This window comes from Pogoniulus pusillus, chromosome 41 (assembly GCF_015220805.1).
Source record: "Pogoniulus pusillus isolate bPogPus1 chromosome 41, bPogPus1.pri, whole genome shotgun sequence".
Classification (NCBI taxonomy): domain Eukaryota; kingdom Metazoa; phylum Chordata; class Aves; order Piciformes; family Lybiidae; genus Pogoniulus; species Pogoniulus pusillus.
In genome coordinates, this window is record NC_087304.1 from 4058718 (window position 1) to 4077876 (window position 19159).

General features: G+C 58.6%; 1 protein-coding gene across 1 annotated transcript; it reads right to left on the reverse strand.

The window, feature by feature from the left end:
- Positions 1-1485: 1485 nt before the first annotated feature.
- On the reverse strand, positions 1486-18870 carry ACER1 (alkaline ceramidase 1). The gene is made up of 7 exons (XM_064175033.1): positions 18664-18870; positions 15691-15794; positions 7967-8081; positions 5895-6033; positions 4344-4481; positions 3229-3366; positions 1486-2086 (listed from the first exon to the last, which is right to left on the reverse strand). Exons 2-7 carry the CDS (start codon positions 15781-15783, stop codon positions 1918-1920), a joined length of 792 nt encoding a protein of 263 aa, XP_064031103.1. The 5' UTR covers positions 15784-15794; positions 18664-18870; the 3' UTR covers positions 1486-1917.
- Between the last annotated feature and the right edge of the window lie 289 nt (positions 18871-19159).

Sequence of the window (19159 nt, forward strand, 5' to 3'; positions counted from 1 at the left end):
CCACAGGTTGGCCCTGGCACAGGTGCTGCAAGGTGCAGGTGCCACAGGTTGGCCCTGGCACAGGTGCTGCCTGCTGCAAGGTGCAGGTGCCACAGGAGGGCCCTAGTGCAGGTGCTGCCTGCTGCAAGGTGCCACAGGAGGGCCCTGGCACAGGTGCTGCAAGGTGCAGGTGCCACAGGTTGGCCCTGGCACAGGTGCTGCATGCTGCAAGGTGCCACAGGTTGGCCCTGGCACAGGTGCTGCATGCTGCAAGGTGTACAGGAGGGCCCTGGCACAGGTGCTGCAAGGTGCAGGTGCCACAGGAGGGCCCTAGTGCAGGTGCTGCCTGCTGCAAGGTGCCACAGGAGGGCCCTGGCACAGTTGCTTGCATCTGCTCTTTGTGCTGGCAAAGGCACTGCCTCGTGTGACCTCCTGGCTCCTGATCTGCCTCCCTGGCACCAGCCAGGCCTTTCAGCAGGCAGAGAGTGTCCAAGTTACACATGGCCACTGGAGGCTGTCACAGAGGAGGAACAAGAGCCACTGGGGACTGAAAAAGGGCAGACCTGGTTCAGGGAAGCCTCTTTTGGGCTATCACCCAGGAGGAGTTCTCCTTATGAACAGCTCTGTCCTGGTCAGAGATTGCTTTGGGCTCCCTGTCTGTGGGTGAACATGGAATGAATCATAGAATCCTAGAATCAGGCAGGGTTGGAAGGGAGCACAAGGAGCAGGCAGTGCCAACCCCTGCCATGCCCAGGGACACCCTGCCCTAGGGCAGGCTGCACACAGCCTCAGCCAGCCTGGCCTCAAACACCTCCAGCCATGGGGCCTCAACCACCTCCCTGGGCAACCCCTGCCAGGCTCTCACCACTCTCCTGCTCAACAACTTCCTCCTCACCTCCAGCCTCACTCTCCCCACCTCCACCTTTGCTCCATCCCCCCCACTCTTGCCACTCCCTCACAGCCTCAAAAGTCCCTCCCCAGCTTTTTTGGAGCCCCCTTCAGATGCTGGCAGGCCACAGGAAGGTCCCCTGGGAGCCTCCTCTGCTCCAGCCTGCACAGCCCCAACTCTTTCAGGCTGTGCTCACAGCAGAGCTGCTGCAGCCTCTCAGCATCCTCCTGGCCCTGCTCTGGACACTCTCCAGCATCTCCACATCCCTCTTGGCCCAGGGGCTCCAGAGCTGGATGCAGGACTCCAGGTGGGGTCTGAGCAGAGCAGAGGAGAGCAGAGCAGAGCAGAGCAGAGGAGAGGGGGAGAATCCCCTCCCTGGCCCTGCTGGCCACACTGCTGCTGCAGCAGCCCAGGCTCTGGCTGCTCTCTGGGCTGCAGCCCACACTGCTGCCATGGTTTGGGTGCAAAGAGACCTTCATGACCATCTAGTTCCAGCCCTCCCCTGCCATGGCCAGAAACATCTTCCACCTGACCAGGATGCTCAAAGCCTCATGCAAGCTTTCCTTGGACACTTTCAGGGCAAAGAAAGAGGCTGAGTGCCAGGCAGTGTCCTTAGCTTTAATGCACAGCCCTCCGGAGCGAGACCACCTCCATCGATGCATACAACCAATACCAATCAATAGAGCAGCCCCACCTGGGCTTCTGTGCTCTCCTCTCTGCTCCTGTCAGCAAGGAGGTGCCAGCAGAAGGCACAGCAGAAGCATCTGCACCAACTCCCTCCCCTTCTCCCCGGACCTCTGCTGGAGGAGGAGGAGGAGATCTTCGCTTCCCCTGAGCGCCAGCCTGGGCAGAGTTCTTCCAAGGCACCTGTGGGCTCCCACCCTGCTTCATGCCCTGCATCACGAGGCCTCAGCTGCTCCCTGCCCCATGCACCAGCCAGGCTGCCCTTGTCTGAGCAGCAGGCACACAGCTGAGGCTTCCCCCCCACGCAGGGGCACCTGCGGGCATCGTGCGCCCTGTGCCCGAGGGGTGCCTGCGGGCAGCTGGCTCTAGCACTGCTTGTGGGGCTCCTCCAGGGCAATGTAGGGCACCACAATGGGCCAGGAGTCGCTGGGCCAGTAGCCAAGCTTTGGCCTGAACCATGGCATCTCGTAGTTGACATCGAAGTAGATGACCAGCGGGCAGAGGTAGAGGAGGGACAGGGCTATCAGAACGTGCCTGGCAGGGGACCAAAGAGAGGTCTGTGGGACAGGGGCCAGAGGGACAGGGACTGCTGCAGAGAGTCCAAGGGAGGGCTGTGAGGATGAGGAGGGGACTGCAGCACTGCCTGCTGAGGAGAGGCTGAGGGCCCTGGGGCTGCTTAGGCTGCAGAAGAGAAGACTGAGAGGGGATTGAATCAATGCTTATCAATCTCTGAGGGCTGGGGGTCAGGAGGGGGGGACAGGCTCTGCTCACTGCTCCCTGGCACAGGACAAGCAGCAATGGATGGAAGCTGCAGCACAGGAGGTTCCAGCTCAACTTCTTGGCTGGAAGGGTCCCAGAGCCTGGCACAGGCTGCCCAGAGAGGTTGTGGAGTCTCCTTGTGTGGAGCCTTTCCAGGCCTGTCTGGATGTGTTCCTGTGTGCCCTGAGCTGGGTTGGATGGTCCTGCTCTGGCAGGGGGGTTGGACTGGATGATCTCCTTGGTTCCCTTCCAACCCCTAACATCTGTGATCCTGTGACCTCCAGCTGCCCCTCCTGCACCTTCTAGTAGTGTGACTGGCACTGCCACCACGAGCCTAGCTTGGTGCCATCTGCAAACTCACTGAATCCCCTGCTCCAGTGTCAATAAAGGCACTGAACAGGACTGGAACCAGCACTGATGTAAGGTTCTTAAACCCCCAACCCAACTCACCCATTCCACCATGCAATGCTGGGTCTCTGTCCCACTCATCCCAGTGCTTTGTGAGGCTGAGGCTGAGATGTTGCCCTACCTGCAGCACTTAACAGCCACCCTCGGGCAGGCACTGAAATCTCTCGGCCAAGGCAGTGAGTGCCCTTCAGATCAGCTCTGAAACCTCTCCAGGAACACTGCACTTCACACAGCTCCCAGGAGCAGCTGCAGGATGCTGCAAAGCATCACCTGCCTGCTGGTGCCAAAGGTGCAGGGTAGGAAGCAGTGACAGGACCAAGTGCTTGGAGCTGGAGCCAGGGTGAGAAGCAGCATCAAAGCAAGAGAAGAACCAGGCAGAAGGTTGGGCATTCATTTGGCTGCTGCTGGGTTGAGTAGCAGACCCCTGCTGCTGTTTCCCCTTAGCTGTGGCTCCTCTGGCCCCTGAAATGTTTGGGCTGGGGTCTGTGGCTCCCTGCTGGAGTCCTTACCAGAAGCTGTGGAAGTAGGGGAAGTTGATAGCCTGCCAGAGCCCGCAGAGCCAGCGGTCGCTGATCCAGCTGCTGATGGCCAGGACCCACCACATCACCATGACTGCAGCCATCCTGTGAACCCTCCTGTCCTTGCACCTGGGGCACAGAGAGAGGCAGAGGAGGGGAGGGGAGTTCTGAAGAGCAGCCCTCTTCAGAACCAGGGAGTTTCTTCTGGAGAGTGCTCACTGGAGCCCAAGTGAGGCTCTGCGGAGAGGCTTTCTGCTGGGAGCTGCCAAGGCTCTGCTGCCTTCCTCCTTCATCCTGCTGCTTCTTCCAACCCCACACTGGTCCCCATGTTCCTCACAAAGGGGAAAGAGCTGCAGAGATAGCAGCTGGGGAGGAGAGGACACACTAATGCCATGGCCTGTCCCAAATCTGGTGGCCTTTCTGTACCCCACTGCCCACAGCCCTGCCTGTGCCTTTTCCTCCCAGCTCCCCAGTCCTCTGTGGAACTGAGTCCAATGTGTGGGTGGCAAAGACTTGGGCTCGAGTCCCTGTTGTGCACAGAGCCACAGCCAGGTGTGACCCTGCCAGGAGCACAGAACCATAGAATGAAGCAGGCTGGAAGAGAGCTCCAAGCTCAAACAGCACAACCTAGCACCCAGCCCTGCCCAGGCACCAGACCATGGCACTCAGTGCCCCAGCCAGGCTTGGCTGCAACACCTCCAGCCACAGCCACTCCACCTCCTCCCTGGGCAGCCCATTCCAGTGCCAATCACTCTCTCTGCCAGCAACTTCCTCCTCACATCCAGCCTCAACCTGCCCTGCCACAGCTTCAGCCTGGGTCCTCTTCTTCTGGCCCTGGCTGCCTGGCAGCAGAGCCCAACCCCACCTGGCTACAGCCTCCCTGCAGGCAGCTGCAGACAGCAATCAGCTCTGCCCTCAGCCTCCTCTGCTGCAGGCTGCACCCCCTCAGCTCCCTCAGCCTCTCCTCACAGGGCTGTGCTCCAGGCCCCTCCCCAGCCTTGCTGCCCTGCTCTGGGCACTTTCCAGCACCTCAGCATCTCTCTGGAATGGAGCAGCCCAGAACTGCCCCCAGGACCTGCAGATAACCCTCTCAGCCTTCTCCTTACTTTTTCAGCTCACGCCAGGTCAGGTAGAGCAGGTGGAAGGCAATGCAGTTGAGTGCATAGGCATTGAGAGCTGGCTTGATGAAGGACATCAAGGTACTGATGACTGTGGTGACTCCACTCAGCCAGAAGAAATGCTTCCTAAAGGCAATTGGGAGTTGAGTGTCAGTGCCCACCAGTTTCACAGTGTGGAAGGATAAGGATGGGAGAGGTCTTGGTCAGTGCCTGACTCTGGGAACCCTTCTCCAGCCCCTCCAGTCTGCTTGCACATAGAATCATGGAATCGTTTCAGCTGGAGCATCCTTTAGGATCATCAACTCCAGCCATGAACCCAGCACTGCCCCTGGAAGGGAGGCTGAGACATCCACCTGTGGGATGAAGCCCTGCAGGTGGCCCAGGACAGAGCAGGGGAGGCAGGTCAGAAGGGAACTTGTGCCCTTTGATGGATGCCAGAGAAGAGCATCGAGAGGCAAAGATCTGGGGAGCCTTACACAGGGCAGGGCTGCAGTGCAGGAGTCCCAGCAGGGCAGGGGCCTGAGCCCTGCACGCAGGCAGGTCTGGGCTGACTGAACAATAGGGCTCAGGGGGTCCTTTCACATGCAAATCCCTGCCAAGTGCCTTCCCCTGTCCCCCAGCCACGTCTCCAGAGTGAACTCCTGGTGACCTCCTCTTCGGCAGGGGAAGAGCAGACTTGGAGCAGCCCTTTCAGAGGCTTCTAACTGGACAGGCACAGCAGGCTCCAGGCTGCCAGGATGGGGCTATCCTTGGAGCAAAGCCCTGCTGGGCTCCTCTTCCTGCTGACCCCTGTGCCCCCCACGCTTTGTGCTGAGCTCCTCTAGCTCGGCCAGCCCCTTGCAGACAGCCTTTTGAAGCCAGAGAGTTAGCTTGGACCAGGTTGTCCTGCAGGAAAGCTTCATCAGCCCTCAGGGAGTGCTCTCTGTGGTGAGAGTCAGTGCTCAGGAACCCTGAACTGCTGAATTCATCTGGAAATCCTCCATGCAAAATTGCCCCTGCAGCTTCCTAAAGGTCAACAGCTCCAGCTGACAGCAGCCTAGCACCATCCTGCCTGCTGGGAGAGTTTCTCTGCCTTCCTCTGCCTCTCTGAGTGCTGGGAGAGAGCTTCCAGTGAGTGCTGGAGCATCCTTCCTGCCTGCTGGGAGAGTTTCTCTGCCTTCCTCTGTCTCTCTGAGTGCTGGGAGAGAGCTTCCAGTGAGTGCTGGAGCATCCTTCCTGCTGGGAGAGTTTCTCTGCCTTCCTCTGTCTCTCTGAGTGCTGGGGGAGAGCTTCCACTCAGTGCTGGAGCATCCTTCCTGCTGGGAGAGTTTCTCTGCCTTCCTCTGCCTCTCTGAGTGCTGAGGGAGAGCTTTCACTCAGTGCTGGAGCATCTTTCCTGCTGGAGATGTTTCTCTCCCTTCCCCTGTCTCTCTGAGTGCTGGGGGAGAGCTTCCAGTGAGTGCTGGACCCACAGCAGGAACTCCATCAAATGTCAATGTCCTCCCCCACGTCCCAACCCTCCCCTTGGGGCCTCCAGCCCTGTGTCCCTCTGAGCCATACCTGCTCTTGATGAACCTGGGGAAGTAAACCTTTGGGTACCAAAAGGAATAGGCCACAGCCAGGGACCAGAGGATGGAGAGCTCATCCAGGAGCTGACCCACGTAGCTCAGGGTCATGTGGAAGTACATGGAGAAGATTCCTGCAAGGAGGAAGCAGAGCTGGTGTCAGCCAAGTTTTGTCCTCATGTAGACCTGCCTGGCCTGAGGAGTTCTTAGAGTCATAGAACCAGAGAATGGGTTTGGTTGGGAAGGAGCTCAAAGCTCAGCCAGTTCCAACCCCCAGCTATAGGCAGGGACAGCTCCCTCTAGAACAGGTTGCTCAAGGTCTCACCCAACCTGGTCCTGAACACCTCCCTGGCAACCTGTGCCAGTCTCTCACCACCCTCAACCTGTGCCAGTGTCTCACCATCCTCATTGCAAACAACTTCCTAACATCCACTTTCGATCTCCTCTCTGCCACTTCAAACCCATTCCTCCTCCTCCTCTCATTCCAAGCCCTTGTCAATAGTCCCTCCCCAGCCCTCCTGTAGTCCCCTTCAGACACTGCAAGGCCACTCCAAGGTCTCCTGGAAGCCTTCTCTTCTCCAGGCTGCAGAGTCCCAAGTATGAAGCCTGTCTCCATAGCAGAGCTGCTCCAGTCCTCTGAGCATCTTTGTGGCCCTTCTTCTTGGAGGGCCACTCCTAAAGGAACACCATTCCTGAAGAGCAGGGCATGGACCTTGGTGTTAATGGAAGGCTGAGTGAGTCCAGTCCAATGCTGCCCCAGGGCAGCTTACAGGAGCTGGAAGCTCTGTGCCCACAGCCAGCAGGAACCAGGAGCTGCAGGACTTCAGGCTTGGTTTGCTACACCCCAGCTAGCCCCTGGGCTTTGGCCACCAAAGATCAGCCTCCAAAGGTGCCATGCATAAAGATTTCAGGGAGGTGGTGGAGTCAGAAACAGGAGGAGGTGGAGGAGTCTGCAACGGGAGGAGGTGGAGGAGACTGCAACAGGAGGAGGTGGAGGAGTCTGCAACAGGAGGAGGTGGAGGAGACTGCAACAGGAGGAGGTGGAGGAGTCTGCAACAGGAGGAGGTGGAGGAGACTGCAACAGGAGGGGGTGGAGGAGTCTGCAACAGGAGGAGGTGGAGGAGACTGCAACAGGAGGAGGTGGAGGAGACTGCAACAGGAGGAGGTGGAGGAGTCTGCAACAGGAGGAGGTGGAGGAGTCTGCAACAGGAGGGGGTGGAGGAGACTGCAACAGGAGGAGGTGGAGGAGACTGCAACAGGAGGAGGTGGAGGAGACTGCAACAGGAGGAGGTGGAGGAGACTGCAACAGGAGGAGGTGGAGGAGACTGCAACAGGAGGAGGTGGAGGAGTCTGCAACAGGAGGAGGTGGAGGAGACTGCAACAGGAGGAGGTGGAGGAGTCTGCAACAGGAGGAGGTGGAGGAGACTGCAACAGGAGGGGGTGGAGGAGTCTGCAACAGGAGGAGGTGGAGGAGACTGCAACAGGAGGAGGTGGAGGAGACTGCAACAGGAGGAGGTGGAGGAGACTGCAACAGGAGGAGGTGGAGGAGACTGCAACAGGAGGGGGTGGAGGAGACTGCAACAGGAGGGGGTGGAGGAGACTGCAACAGGAGGAAGTGGAGGAGACTGCAACAGGAGGGGGTGGAGGAGACTGCAACAAGAGGAGGTGGAGGAGTCTGCAACAGGAGGAGGTGGAGGAGTCTGCAACAGGAGGAGGTGGAGGAGACTGCAACAGGAGGTGGTGATGCAACCAGCAACAGAACAAGGGACACAGTCTCAAGCTGTGCCAGGGCAGGTTGAGGCTGGATGTGAGGAGGAAGTTGCTGGCAGAGAGAGTGATTGGCACTGGAATGGGCTGCCCAGGGAGGTGGTGGAGTGGCTGTGCCTGGAGGTGTTGAAGCCAAGCCTGGCTGGGGCACTGAGTGCCATGGTCTGGTGGTTGGCCAGGGCTGGGTGCTAGGTTGTGCTGGCTGAGCTTGGAGCTCTCTTCCAACCTGCTTGATTCTATGATTCTCTGACTTGAGTTCCCTGCCAGCCTGGCTGGGGCTCTCAGCACCTTGGCACCCACCTACGCAGATGAGCAGGGCAGCGACGAAATACATGGGCAAGGCTCTCTGCTGCCGGTACTGCCGGTTCAGGTAGAGCAGGGCAGGGGACAGCAGAAAGAAGCTGACATTGCTGATCTGCAAAACAAGAGGCATCTTCAGCTCGTTGCACCACTCTGGGCAAGGACCCATCCCACCCTGTCTCTCCGTGGCTCCCTGTGGGACGAGGATGCAGCTCTGCAGTGGAAGGCAGTGGGCGGGAGCAGGCATTGCTGCTGGCAGAGGGAGAGGGCACAAGCTGGCACTGGAGGGGAAGGTGCTGCTGAGACAGCTGGGACAGACACATCTGACAGGCTCACAGATGTCAGGGGTTGGAAAGGACCCAAGGAGATCATCCAGTCCAAGCCCCCTGCCAGAGCAGGACCACCCAATCCAGCTCAGGGCACACAGGAACACAACCAGACAGGCCTGCAAAGGCTCCACACAAGGACACTCCACAACCTCTCTGGGCAGCCTGTGCCAGGGCTCTGGGACCCTTCCAGACAAGAAGTTGCCCTTGTGCTGAGCTGGAACCTCCTGTGCTGCAGCTTCCATCCATTGCTGCTTGTCCTGTGCCAGGGAGCAGTGAGCAGAGCCTGTCCCCCCCTCCTGACCCCCAGCCCTCACAGATTGACAGACATTGATTCAATTCCCTCTCAGTCTTCTCTTCTGCAGCCTAAGCAGCCCCAGGGCCCTCAGCCTCTCCTCACAGGCCATGCCCTCCAGTCCCCTCCTCATCCTCACAGCCCTCCCTTGGGCTCTCTCCAGCAGTTCCTGTCCCTCTTCTCCTGGGGAGCCCCAAACTGAAGGCAGTGCTCAAGATGAGGTCTCAGCAGGGCAGAGCAGAGGGGCAGGAGAACCTCCCTGGCTCTGCTGGACACACTCTGCTCAATGCCCCCCAGGACCCCATTGGCACATTGCTGCCCATGGATGTTCTCCCCCAGCACTCCCAGCTCCCTCTCCCTGGGGCTGCTCTCCAGCAGTCACCTCCCAGCCTGGACTGCTGCAGTTACCTGCAGGCATCTGGGCTCTCCCTGCAGGCACCTCTGTGGCCAGCGAGCCCAGGCTGAGCTGCCACCTCCCTAGAGGTGTCCAAGTGCAGGTTGGGCAAGGCCCTGAGCAGTCTGGGCTAGTGAAAGGTGTCCCTGCCAGTGCCAGGGGGGCTGGAACTGGGTGATCAGAGTCACAGAATGGCAGGGATTGGAAGGGACACCTCTGGAGATCATCCAGCACCACCCCCTGCCAGAGCAGGGTCACCTAGAGCAGGTCACACAGCAACACATCCAGGCTGGTTTTGAAGGTCTCCAGAGAAGATCTCAACTCTCTGAGCAGCCTGCTCCAGGGCTCCTTCAAGGTCCCTTCCAACCCAAACCATTCCAGCAACCTGTGGTGTGCCCCCTTTGGGTGATGGTTTAGCTTCAGCCTGCCCAATGTCTTCACACGAGCTGCCAGAGCTCCTCTGTCTGCAGCCACCTCCTGCTGCTGCCAACCCAGAGCTGCTGGAAGCTCCCTGGGAGGCCTCTGCCCCTTCCAGCCAGCAGCCAGCCCCTGGCTGGGTGTGAGGAGCTGGACCCACAGCAAGCCATGGGCAGGAAAACCATGGCAGAGGGTGGAGAGCAGCAGGGCAGCAGGACACTGGGGGGTGGCAGCAGGCAGGACCGAGGTGGTATCCTGTTGTGCCAGGTGTGATGCCACCTGGGCAGGTGAGGGGAGGTGTTCTGGCCACCAGTGAGTGCACACTGCTGTCAGCAGCCCCAGCCAGCTGCTCTGCCCTGGTTTCCAGCTCTGCCACACTGCAGCTGGGTCTGGGCAGGAGGGGATGGCACTGGGGGCTCAGCCTGGTGCTGCTGCCCAGGCTGGGTGAAGGTACCAAGGCTTCAGGGACTGGCAGGTGGACAAATTGTGGCAGCTGGGGAGGAACAGCAGGTGCCTGAATCCTGGACCTGGCTGTAGGATCAGGCCTGCTCCACCCTGCAGCTTCAGGGGGGGTTGAGATAATCCTCCCCCTCGGTGGGTCCTTACTTGGCTTTTTCACCTGGTACTGCCAACTCAGGAAAGAGAAAGCCCAGGGGAGCACAGCCCAGGAAAGGCTGGCACCATGGTGCCATGCTCCACCTGCCAGGCACCTAAGACCTCTGCTGAAGTGCCATTTGGCAGAGCCCCCAGGCTGGCTTTCACCTTTGCCCTTTATCCTCCACCTGGCTGCTGACCTGGCAGCCCAGCAGCCCTCACAGGTGCCAGCTAAACTGCCAAATCCATGCCTGGCTCCTCATGTCCCATGGCATCTGGTCATGGCAAGAAGGGCTGCAAACCATGGGGGTGTTGCCCTGTGCCCCAGGCTCCAGAGGGAAGCACAAGGGAAGCTCTCTGCTGCCTCTCCCAGCTGGGATTTCACCGAGGCTTCCACCAGACCCTTCGATGCTGCAGGTAATGGCAGTCCCCAGACCCAGTGCTTGGGTTCCTGTAGGTGCTCAGAGCCAAAGCCAGGTCTGCTCCAGTGCCAGCTGTGACTGGGGAGGTGCAGGTCCCACCTGCAGCCTCTGAGCTCAGAAATGATGGAGGAGCCAAAGCCTGCGCTGAGGTCGCAGCTGCGCTCTCAGAGGTCCTTCTCCTGGGAGCTGCTGGAAAAGGCTTTTGGAAGCTGAGCAGGGGGAGAGGTGAGGCTTGCAGAGGAGGCAGCAGTGCAAGTGCCAGCGTGCAGCTGGGAGTGAGGAAATGCCAGAGCTGAGGATTGCATGGAGAGAGGCCTGGGGGGCTGCTGCTGGGCGTTGCGACAGCGCCGCTGATGCTGCGATAGAGGAGTTCTGGCTGCTGCCGTCGGTGGGGGAGAGCAGATAGCAGAAGGGAAGGGCTGCCAGGGGATGGTCCAGCACAGCCAAAGAGATAAGAGTGGTCCCTTGCAGAGCAGCCAGGCTTGGGGCTTAGAATCAGAGAATGAGTTGGGTTGGAAGAGACCTCCAAGGTCATCGAGTTCAACCAGAAACCCAACCCTGCTGTGGACACTAAACCACAGCCCCAAGTGCCATGGGCACAGGGTTCTGGAACACCTCCAGGGATGGGGACTCCACCACCTCCCTGGGCAGCTCAATAACACAATCCTACAATTGATCTGGCTGGAAAAGTTCTCTAAGGTCATCCAGTCCAAGCAGCAACCCAACCCCACCATGGCTGCTAAACCACAGCCCCAGGTGCCATGGGCACAGGTTTCTGGAACACCTCCAGGCACAGCTACTCCACCACCTCCCTGGGCAGCCCATTCCAGTGCCAATCACTCTCTCTGCCAGGAGCTTCCTCCTCACATCCAGCCTCAACCTGCCCTGCCACAGCTTCAGCCTGGGTCTCCTTCTTCTGTTGCTGGCTGCCTGGCAGCAGAGCCCAACCCCACCTGGCTACAGCCTCCCTGCAGGCAGCTGCAGGCAGCAATCAGCTCTGCCCTGAGCCTCCTCTGCTGCAGGCTGCACCCCCCCAGCTCCCTCAGCCTCTCCTCACAGGGCTCTGCTCCAGGCCCCTCCCCAGCCTTGCTGCCCTTCTCCAAACACCTTCCAGCACCTCAACATCTCTCTGCAATGGAGGAGCCCAGAACTGGACACAGCACTGCAGGGGTGGCCTGAGCAGTGCTGAGCACAGGGGCACAAGAACCTCCCTTGTCCTGCTGCCCACACTGCTCCTGAGCCAGCCCAGGATGCCATTGGCTCTGCTGCCCACCTGGGCACACTGCTGCCTCCTCTGCAGCTCCTCTCTCCCACCACCCCCAGCTCCCTCTCTGCCTGCCTGCTCTCAGCCACTCTGGCCCCAGCCTGTAGTGCTGCTTGGGGTTGTTGTGGCCAAAGTGCAGAACCTGCCCTTGGCCTTGTTCAGTCTCATCCCCTTGGCCTCTGCCCACCTGTCCAAGCCAAGCCTGACTGGGGCACTTAGTGCCATGGTCTGGTGTTTGGCCAGGGCTGGGAGCTATGTTGGGCTGTTTGAGCTTGGAGCTCTCTTCCAACCTGCTTGGTTCTCTGATTCTATGCTTTGTACCTGCACTTGAGCATCTCTCAGTGACCAATAGAGCCCTGGGTACAGGGCCACAGTCTCTGCCCTGCTCCTGCTCTTTCAGGTGAGAACTGAGGGTAGAAAGCCAAGTCCCTGCCTGCTGACCCTCGGCACTGCTCTTCTCCTACCGGCAGCCAGAGGACAATCAATTTCTGGGTCAGTGAGTCACTATAAATAGAGCTTGGCTGCTGCACTGAATCCAGTCATGAGCCTCCCTGTCTTATTAGGTGCTTAAATATCCTGTTTACATTCTTTGCTCATCCCCTTGGTGCTTCTTTCTCATTGCAGAACAAAAGCATCCAACCCAGGCAGGGCTGAGAGAGAGCAGGGCTGGCACCCAGGGGCTCTCAGCAGCACAGTGCTGCTGCTGGCACCAAACCCTCCTCTGCTGGAGCCCCAAACCCTCCTCTGCTGGAGCCCCAAACCCTCCTCTGCTGGAGCCCCCCAGGCAATGTCGGGAAGGAGAGGTTAAAGAGGATGCTCCATTAGGAATTCCTGCTGCTTTAGTGGGGCTGGAGGCTTGGGGAGGAGCTGGATGAGTGCCCAGAGAACCTGAGACTTGGGCAGAGGCTGGAGTCAGGGTTGGTATCAGTGGCTCAGGGCAGGTCAGGGAGATAAGGCTCATAAAGATCCCACAGGGAGGAATCGATCCATATGGAGAAGAAATGCATAGGGCAGAGGGAGGGAGAGGGAGAGGGAAAGGGAGAGGGAGAGGGAGGGGGAGGTGAGAGGGAGAGGATGGGGGGGAGAAGGAGAAGGAGAGAGAGAGGGAGGAGGAGAGGGAGAGGGGAAGGGAGATGGAGGAGGAGAGGGAGAAGGAGAGGGAGAGGGGGAGAGGAAGAGGGAGAGGGGAAGGTAGAGAGGGAGAGAGGGAGAGGGAGAGGGGGAGAGGGAGAAGGAGGGGGACGGGAGTGGGATGGAGAGAGGAAGAGGGAGAGGGGGAGGGAGAGAGAGGGGGAAAAGGAGAGGGAGAAGGAGAGGGGGAGAGGGAAGGGGAGGGAGAGAGGCAGAAGGAGAGAGATAAGGAGAGGGAGAGAGAGGGGAAGAGAGAGAGAGGAAGAGAGAGAGGGAGAGAGAGGGGGAGAGAGAGGGGGAGAGAGAGGGGGAGAGAGAGAGAGGAAGAGAGAGAGAGGAAGAGAGAGAGGGGGAGAGAGAGGGGGAGAGAGAGGGGGAGGGGGAGAGGTCTTTTTTCAGTGGTGCCCAGCGGCAGCACCAGGGGTACCTGGCCCGGAGTTGGCCATCAGAAGTTCCATCTGAACAGAGGGAGGAGCTTCACTGATGGAAGGGTGAAGGAGCCCCGGAGCAGGCTGCCCAGAGAGGCTGTGGAGTCTCCATCTCTGGAGACACTCAGAAGCTGCCTGGACATGTCCCTGTGTGACCTTTCTGTAGGTGACCCTGCCTTGGCCTGGCTGATCTCCAGAGCTCCCTTCCAACCTCTGCCACTCTGGATGAGAGAGAAGTGAGCCTCTACAGCCTGAGCATCCCTTCCCTGAGCTCCTGCTGGGCAATCCGGGGGCTGGGGAGCTGCAGGGCTGGGCCGAGGGCATGATTGTTGTTGTGGTGATTTATTAACAGCAGGAAATGCTTCAAGGAGAGAAAAAATAATAGAGGAGGAAGAGGAAGAGGAAGAGGCATTTCCACGAGAAGAAGAGCTCCTGGTGTCGAGGAGCAATTGCTAACAGCTGTAAACAAGGTCCCTGCAGGGCTGCAAATGCAAATGCCCAGACCCCTGCTGGCCTCTGGCAGCTCTGAGCTGCAGAGCTGCTCTGCAGGGAGGTTATCTCCAGAGGCTTCTGCAGGCTGATAAGGATGGAGCACAAGCAGCAGGCAGTGCCAACCCCTGCCATGCCCAGGGACACCCTACCCTAGAGCAGGCTGCACACAGCCTCAGCCAGCCTGGCCTCAAACACCTCCAGCCATGGGGCCTCAACCACCTCCCTGGGCAACCCCTGCCAGGCTCTCACCACTCTCCTGCTCAACAACTTCCTCTTCACCTCCAGCCTCACTCTCCCCACCTCTACCTTTGCTCCATTCCCCCCACTCCTGACACTCTCTGGCAGCCTCCAAAGTCCCTCCCCAGCTTTTTTGTAGCCCCCTTCAGACCCCGGAAGGCCACAAGAAGGTCACCTGGGAGCCTTCTCCTCTTAGGGTGATTTGGATGTGGTGCTTGGGGAGATGCTTTAAGGTGACTCTTGTAGAGCAGGGTTCTAGGTGGGACTTGGTGACCCTGAGGGGCTTTGCCAGCCTGGGTGTTGCTGTGGCTCTGTGATGCTCTCAGCCACGCTGCAGCCTTCAATGCAGCTGGAAGGGGATGGCCTTGGCTGGAGCCTCAATTAGTAAAGGATCACAGGAGGTGAAACTGGTTGATGCAGAAGCTTCCCTCCACCTTGGCTTCCAGCCTGCCAACCTGCCCAGCGTGGTGGGTGGAAGTGCTGTGTCTCTCCTTGCCACTCCTGCACATCTAAGCTGGAATCCACCAGCCCTGTGCAGGACTTAACCCAGTTGGCAGGAGAGCTGCAGGACTGGTCTAACAGGATCTGACAAAGCTGGGCTAGGGAGCTCTGCTGGAGCTTTCTCCTCTGGGAACTCAGCCCCACACGTGCCATGGAAGCATGGAAGTGTTCAGGTTGGAGAAGAAGCCTCCCAGGGTCATCAGGGCCAACCACTGACCTTGCTCTACAGAGTTCAGCCCTAAACCATATCCCCAAGCACCACATTTAAACACCTCCAGGGATGGAGACTGCAGCACCTCCCTGGGCAGCCTGCTCTGTGGAAAGGAAAATCTTTCATCCCTCTTTTTTCCCTCCCTTGGTGCAGTCTGGGGCCATTCCCTCTTGTTCTCTGGTTCACTGCCTGTGAGAAGAGACCAGCACCAGCCTCTCTGTAACATCCTTTTAGGTAGTTGTAGAGCATGATGAAGTCTCCCCTCAGCCTCCTCTTCTTCAGATTACCCAGCCCCAGCTCCTTCAGTCACTCTTCATAAGATTTATTGGAGTCATAGGATCAGTCAGGGTTGGAAGGGAACACAAGGAGCAGCCAGTTCCAACCCTCCTGCCATGCCCAGGGACACCCTACCCTAGAGCAGGCTGCACACAGCCTCAGCCAGCCTGGCCTCAAACACCTCCAGCCATGGGGCCTCAACCACCTCCCTGGGCAACCCCTGCCAGGCTTTCACCACCCTCATGCTCAACAACTTCCTCCTCACCTCCAGCCTCACTCTCCCCACCTCCACCTTTGTTCCATCCCCCCCAGTCCTGTCACTCCCTGCCAGCCTCAAAAGTCCCTCCCCAGCTTTCTTGTAGCCTCCTTAAGATACTGCAAGGCCACATGATGAGGTCTCCCCTCAGCCTCCTCACCTTCAAATTAACCAGCCCCAACTCCTCCAGTCACTCTTCATCAGATTTATTCTCCAACCTCTTCACCACCTCCACGCCAGGAGCATCCCTGACCCCCACCCCCCCACCCCCCACCTCCAGCTCCTTCCATCAGCGACCTCCTCTTGCAAGCAACCAAAGCCCTCTCATTTACCTGAAGCTCAGGAAATGCTCCCTACACCAGCAACCCTCCAACACCAGCAAGTCGAAAGGGGTGAGCAGGAGGAGGGAAAAGAAGGTTGGTGCCATCTGGTTGGTCCCAGAAGCAGGTCCTGGGTGCCCCAGGCTGTGCCCTCACTCACAGTGTTGTAGTACTCTGCGATCACAGGCGAGCGCTCGAAGTTGCCTTCGCACCAGTCCACCTCGGCGCTCAGGTAGGAGAAGATGCTGGGCATGGTTGGGCCACCTGTGCCAGAAGAACCAAAGCAAAGGAGAGGAGAGGGTTTGTTAGCTTGGTGCTCACAGCAGCAGGCAGCTGCACACCCAAAGGCAAGGCAGAGAAGGACACACAGAGGTGCAGCCTCCCCCCGGCGCGCTCCGGCGCAGCATCCTTACCCTGCTAGCAAAGCCTCAGCCTCAGCCTGGCACTCATCCTGCTGCAGGCTCCTTCCTCCATGCAGCAAGGGCAAATGAGCCCAGAAATTAGTCTGAGCCTGGGGAATGGTCCCCACAGCTCCCATCTGTGGCATAAACCCTATGGGGAGGGGCTGAGGGAGCTGGGGTTGTTTAGCCTGGAGAAGAGGAGGCTCAGGGGTGCCCTTATTGCTGTCTACAACTACCTGAAGGGAGGCTGTAGCCAGGTGGGGTTGGTCTCTTCTCCCAGGCAACCAGCAACAGAACAAGGGGACACAGTCTCAAGTTGTGCCAGGGGAGGTTCAGGATGGGTGTTAGGAGGAAGTTGTTGGCAGAGAGATTGGCATTGGAATGGGCTGCCCAGGGAGGTGATGGAGGCACCATCCCTGGATGTGTTCAAGAAAAGCCTGGATGAGGCACTTGGTGCCATGGTCTGGTTGACTGGCTAGGGCTGGGGGATAGGTTGGACTGGCTGAGCTTGGAGCTCTCTTCCAACCTGCCTGATTCTATGATTCTATGATCAAGATCTCCAGTCAGGGCTTGTGACTGCCGCTGGATGCTTCCCCATTTCAGCCCTGTCCCTGCCACTCTGCCTTCTCCCTTCACTTTCTTTGTGACTCAGATGTCTCTGCCAAGAGGAGCTCCCTGCTCTCTGAGGGCTGTGAGCTCCCTTTTGGGAGTGGGTGACTCTTCCTGCTTTACTGCTCATTGGCTCTGTTCCCCTTAGTTGTTCCTCAGCATCTTTCTGAGGGCTGGGGCTCACCTTAGACAAGCTCAGCTTGGCCCCAGAGCAGCAGCATAGACCCTGGGCATTACCAAAGGCCTCGGGGTGCAGAGCAAAGGCACTGGGAGCTGCTGGCAGTGATTTCACCTTCAGTGTGCTCCCCTGCAAACCTTGTCCTGAGCTCCCAGCAAAAGCCACCCCAACAAAGTGCCTTCCAACACAAACTGTTCCGTGAAGCTCTGAGGGAGGTTTCCACTGCCAGGTCCTTCAGCCTGGTCCCTGGCAGTGAGCAGCTCCAGGGGAGGTTCTAAAGCAAATCCAACCTTTTGCCTGGATTTTTCTCTCCCATGCTAGAGGCTTTCCTGCCCTCACTGCTTTTTTTATCCACTTGGAAAAGTCAAAAGCCATGAGCAGGTTCCCTGTTCGAAATGTTTTGTGTCAGGTCCCTGGGAGCTACTTCAGAAGGTGGTGTTTGAGTGCCAACCTCAGAGGTGTTTGGAGGCATCATCCAATTCCCAGCAGCTGAGTGTTTGCTCCACAGGAGCCACAGAAATTCCCTGGGGCTGAGCAGAGAGGTCCCTGGGCACAGTGCAGAGCTAAAACCCTTCTGGCTGTGCTGCTCTGGCTCTGCAGAGGGAGCAGGGACTGAGACCTGAGCTCCTGAGGCACTGCTGGAGAGCAGAATTCATCTCTTGGAGAAGCTTTTCAGCTTCGAGTCTGGCACAAGGAGGGGAAGAAACCTCTCATCAGTTGACCATGTGGAGGAACAGCCAAGTGCCCTCTTAACCCTGGGGTCTGCTGAGGAGCACCACTGAGTTCAGCAGGTGCTGCAGGTGTGAAGCCACCACAGCTGCCTCTGCTGCTCTTCCCAAGTCCAAAGGGAGAACACCCAGGAGTGGGACACGAGCACAAAGCAGCTCCAACCAGAGAAATGCCTTCTGGATAGACCTCCAAGGGTCTTCTGCCACTGCTCTCTCTGTAATCCAGGCTGCCTGGCTCCCAGAGTGGAGATCACAGCTTGCAGGAGCAGAAAGAAAACAGGAGGCAGCAGGCAGGTTGCTTGAGGTCTGCCTCTTCCCAGCCTTGAGTTTCCATCTGCTCATTCACTCCACAGTGACTCTCTCCTGAGCCCTGCTGCTCTGCATGGTGCTTTTACAGTGCTTGTGGAGGGTGAAAACAGAATCAGCCCCAAGATGCTGAATCCATCTCCTAGCTGAGCAGATGCCAGGCCAGAGATGGTCAGAGGATGGGAGAGGCACGAGGCAGGAGGAAGAGAGAACAGAAAAGCCAAAGCAGTGCCCAGTGGCTGCTGCTTGCCTGAAGGAAGAGGGATCAGAAAAGCCAAAGCAGTGCCCAGTGGCTGCTGCTTGCCTGAAGGAGGGATCAGAAAAGCCAAAGCAGTGCCCAGTGGCTGCTGCTTGTCTGAAGGAGGGATCAGAAAAGCCAAAGCAGTGCCCAGTGGCTGCTGCTTGCCTGAAGGAGGGATCAGAAAAGCCAAAGCAGTGCCCAGTGGCTGCTGCTTGCCTGAAGGAGGGATCAGAAAAGCCACAGTGCCCAGTGGCTGCTGCTTGTCTGAAAGAAGAGGGAAAAGAAAAGCCAAAGCAGTGCCCAGTGGCTGCTGCTTGTCTGAAGGAGGGATCAGAAAAGCCAAAGCAGTGCCCAGAGTGCCCAGTGGCTGCTGCTTGTCTGAAAGAAGAGGGAAAAGAAAAGCCAAAGCAGTGCCCAGTGGCAGATGCTTGTCTGAAGGAGGGATCAGAAAAGCCAAAGCAGTGCCCAGTGGTTGCTGCTTGCCTGAAGGAGGGATCAGAAAAGCCAAAGCAGTGCCCAGTGGCTGCTGCTTGCCTGAAGGAGGGATCAGAAAAGCCAAAGCAGTGCCCAGTGGCTGCTGCTTGCCTGAAGGAGGGATCAGAAAAGCCAAAGCAGTGCCCAGTGGCTGCTGCCCTCCACCCCACCCCCCCCCCACCCCAGCCTGGCTTACCTGTGTTCCCTCGGGATGTGCCAGCACTGCTGCCAGGGCAGGAGGTGAAGCTTGGGGAGTTCCAAGGTTTCTAGCAAGGCAGCAGCAGTGCCCCTGCCCTGCTGCTCTTGCTCTGAAGGAGTGCCCACGGTGTGAGCTCACCAGGAGCAGCCACCAGCAGATACCCTGGCACCTTCCTTAGGGGGAGCTTTGGGATGAGCCCAGAGCCATGTGCAGCCTGCAGGCAAACCTTGCTGGCCCCCAGAGCAAACATAGTGGCTGCAGGCTTTATATCTGCGCACCCAAAGGGGCAGGGGCAGAGAGGGAGGGCAGGGAAGTGTGAGCTGGGAAGGTTGGAAGAGTGGGTAGGGATGCAGCCTGAAATCATCCCTGCGCCCCAGGCAGCTTCCCTGCGCAGCCGCACACGCCCCAGCCCTAACCCTGCCTTGTTTTTTTCCTCCCAGGGGAGGGACTGAGCCATTCAGCCTCCTTCCCAGAGCTGCCTCAACCCCAGGAG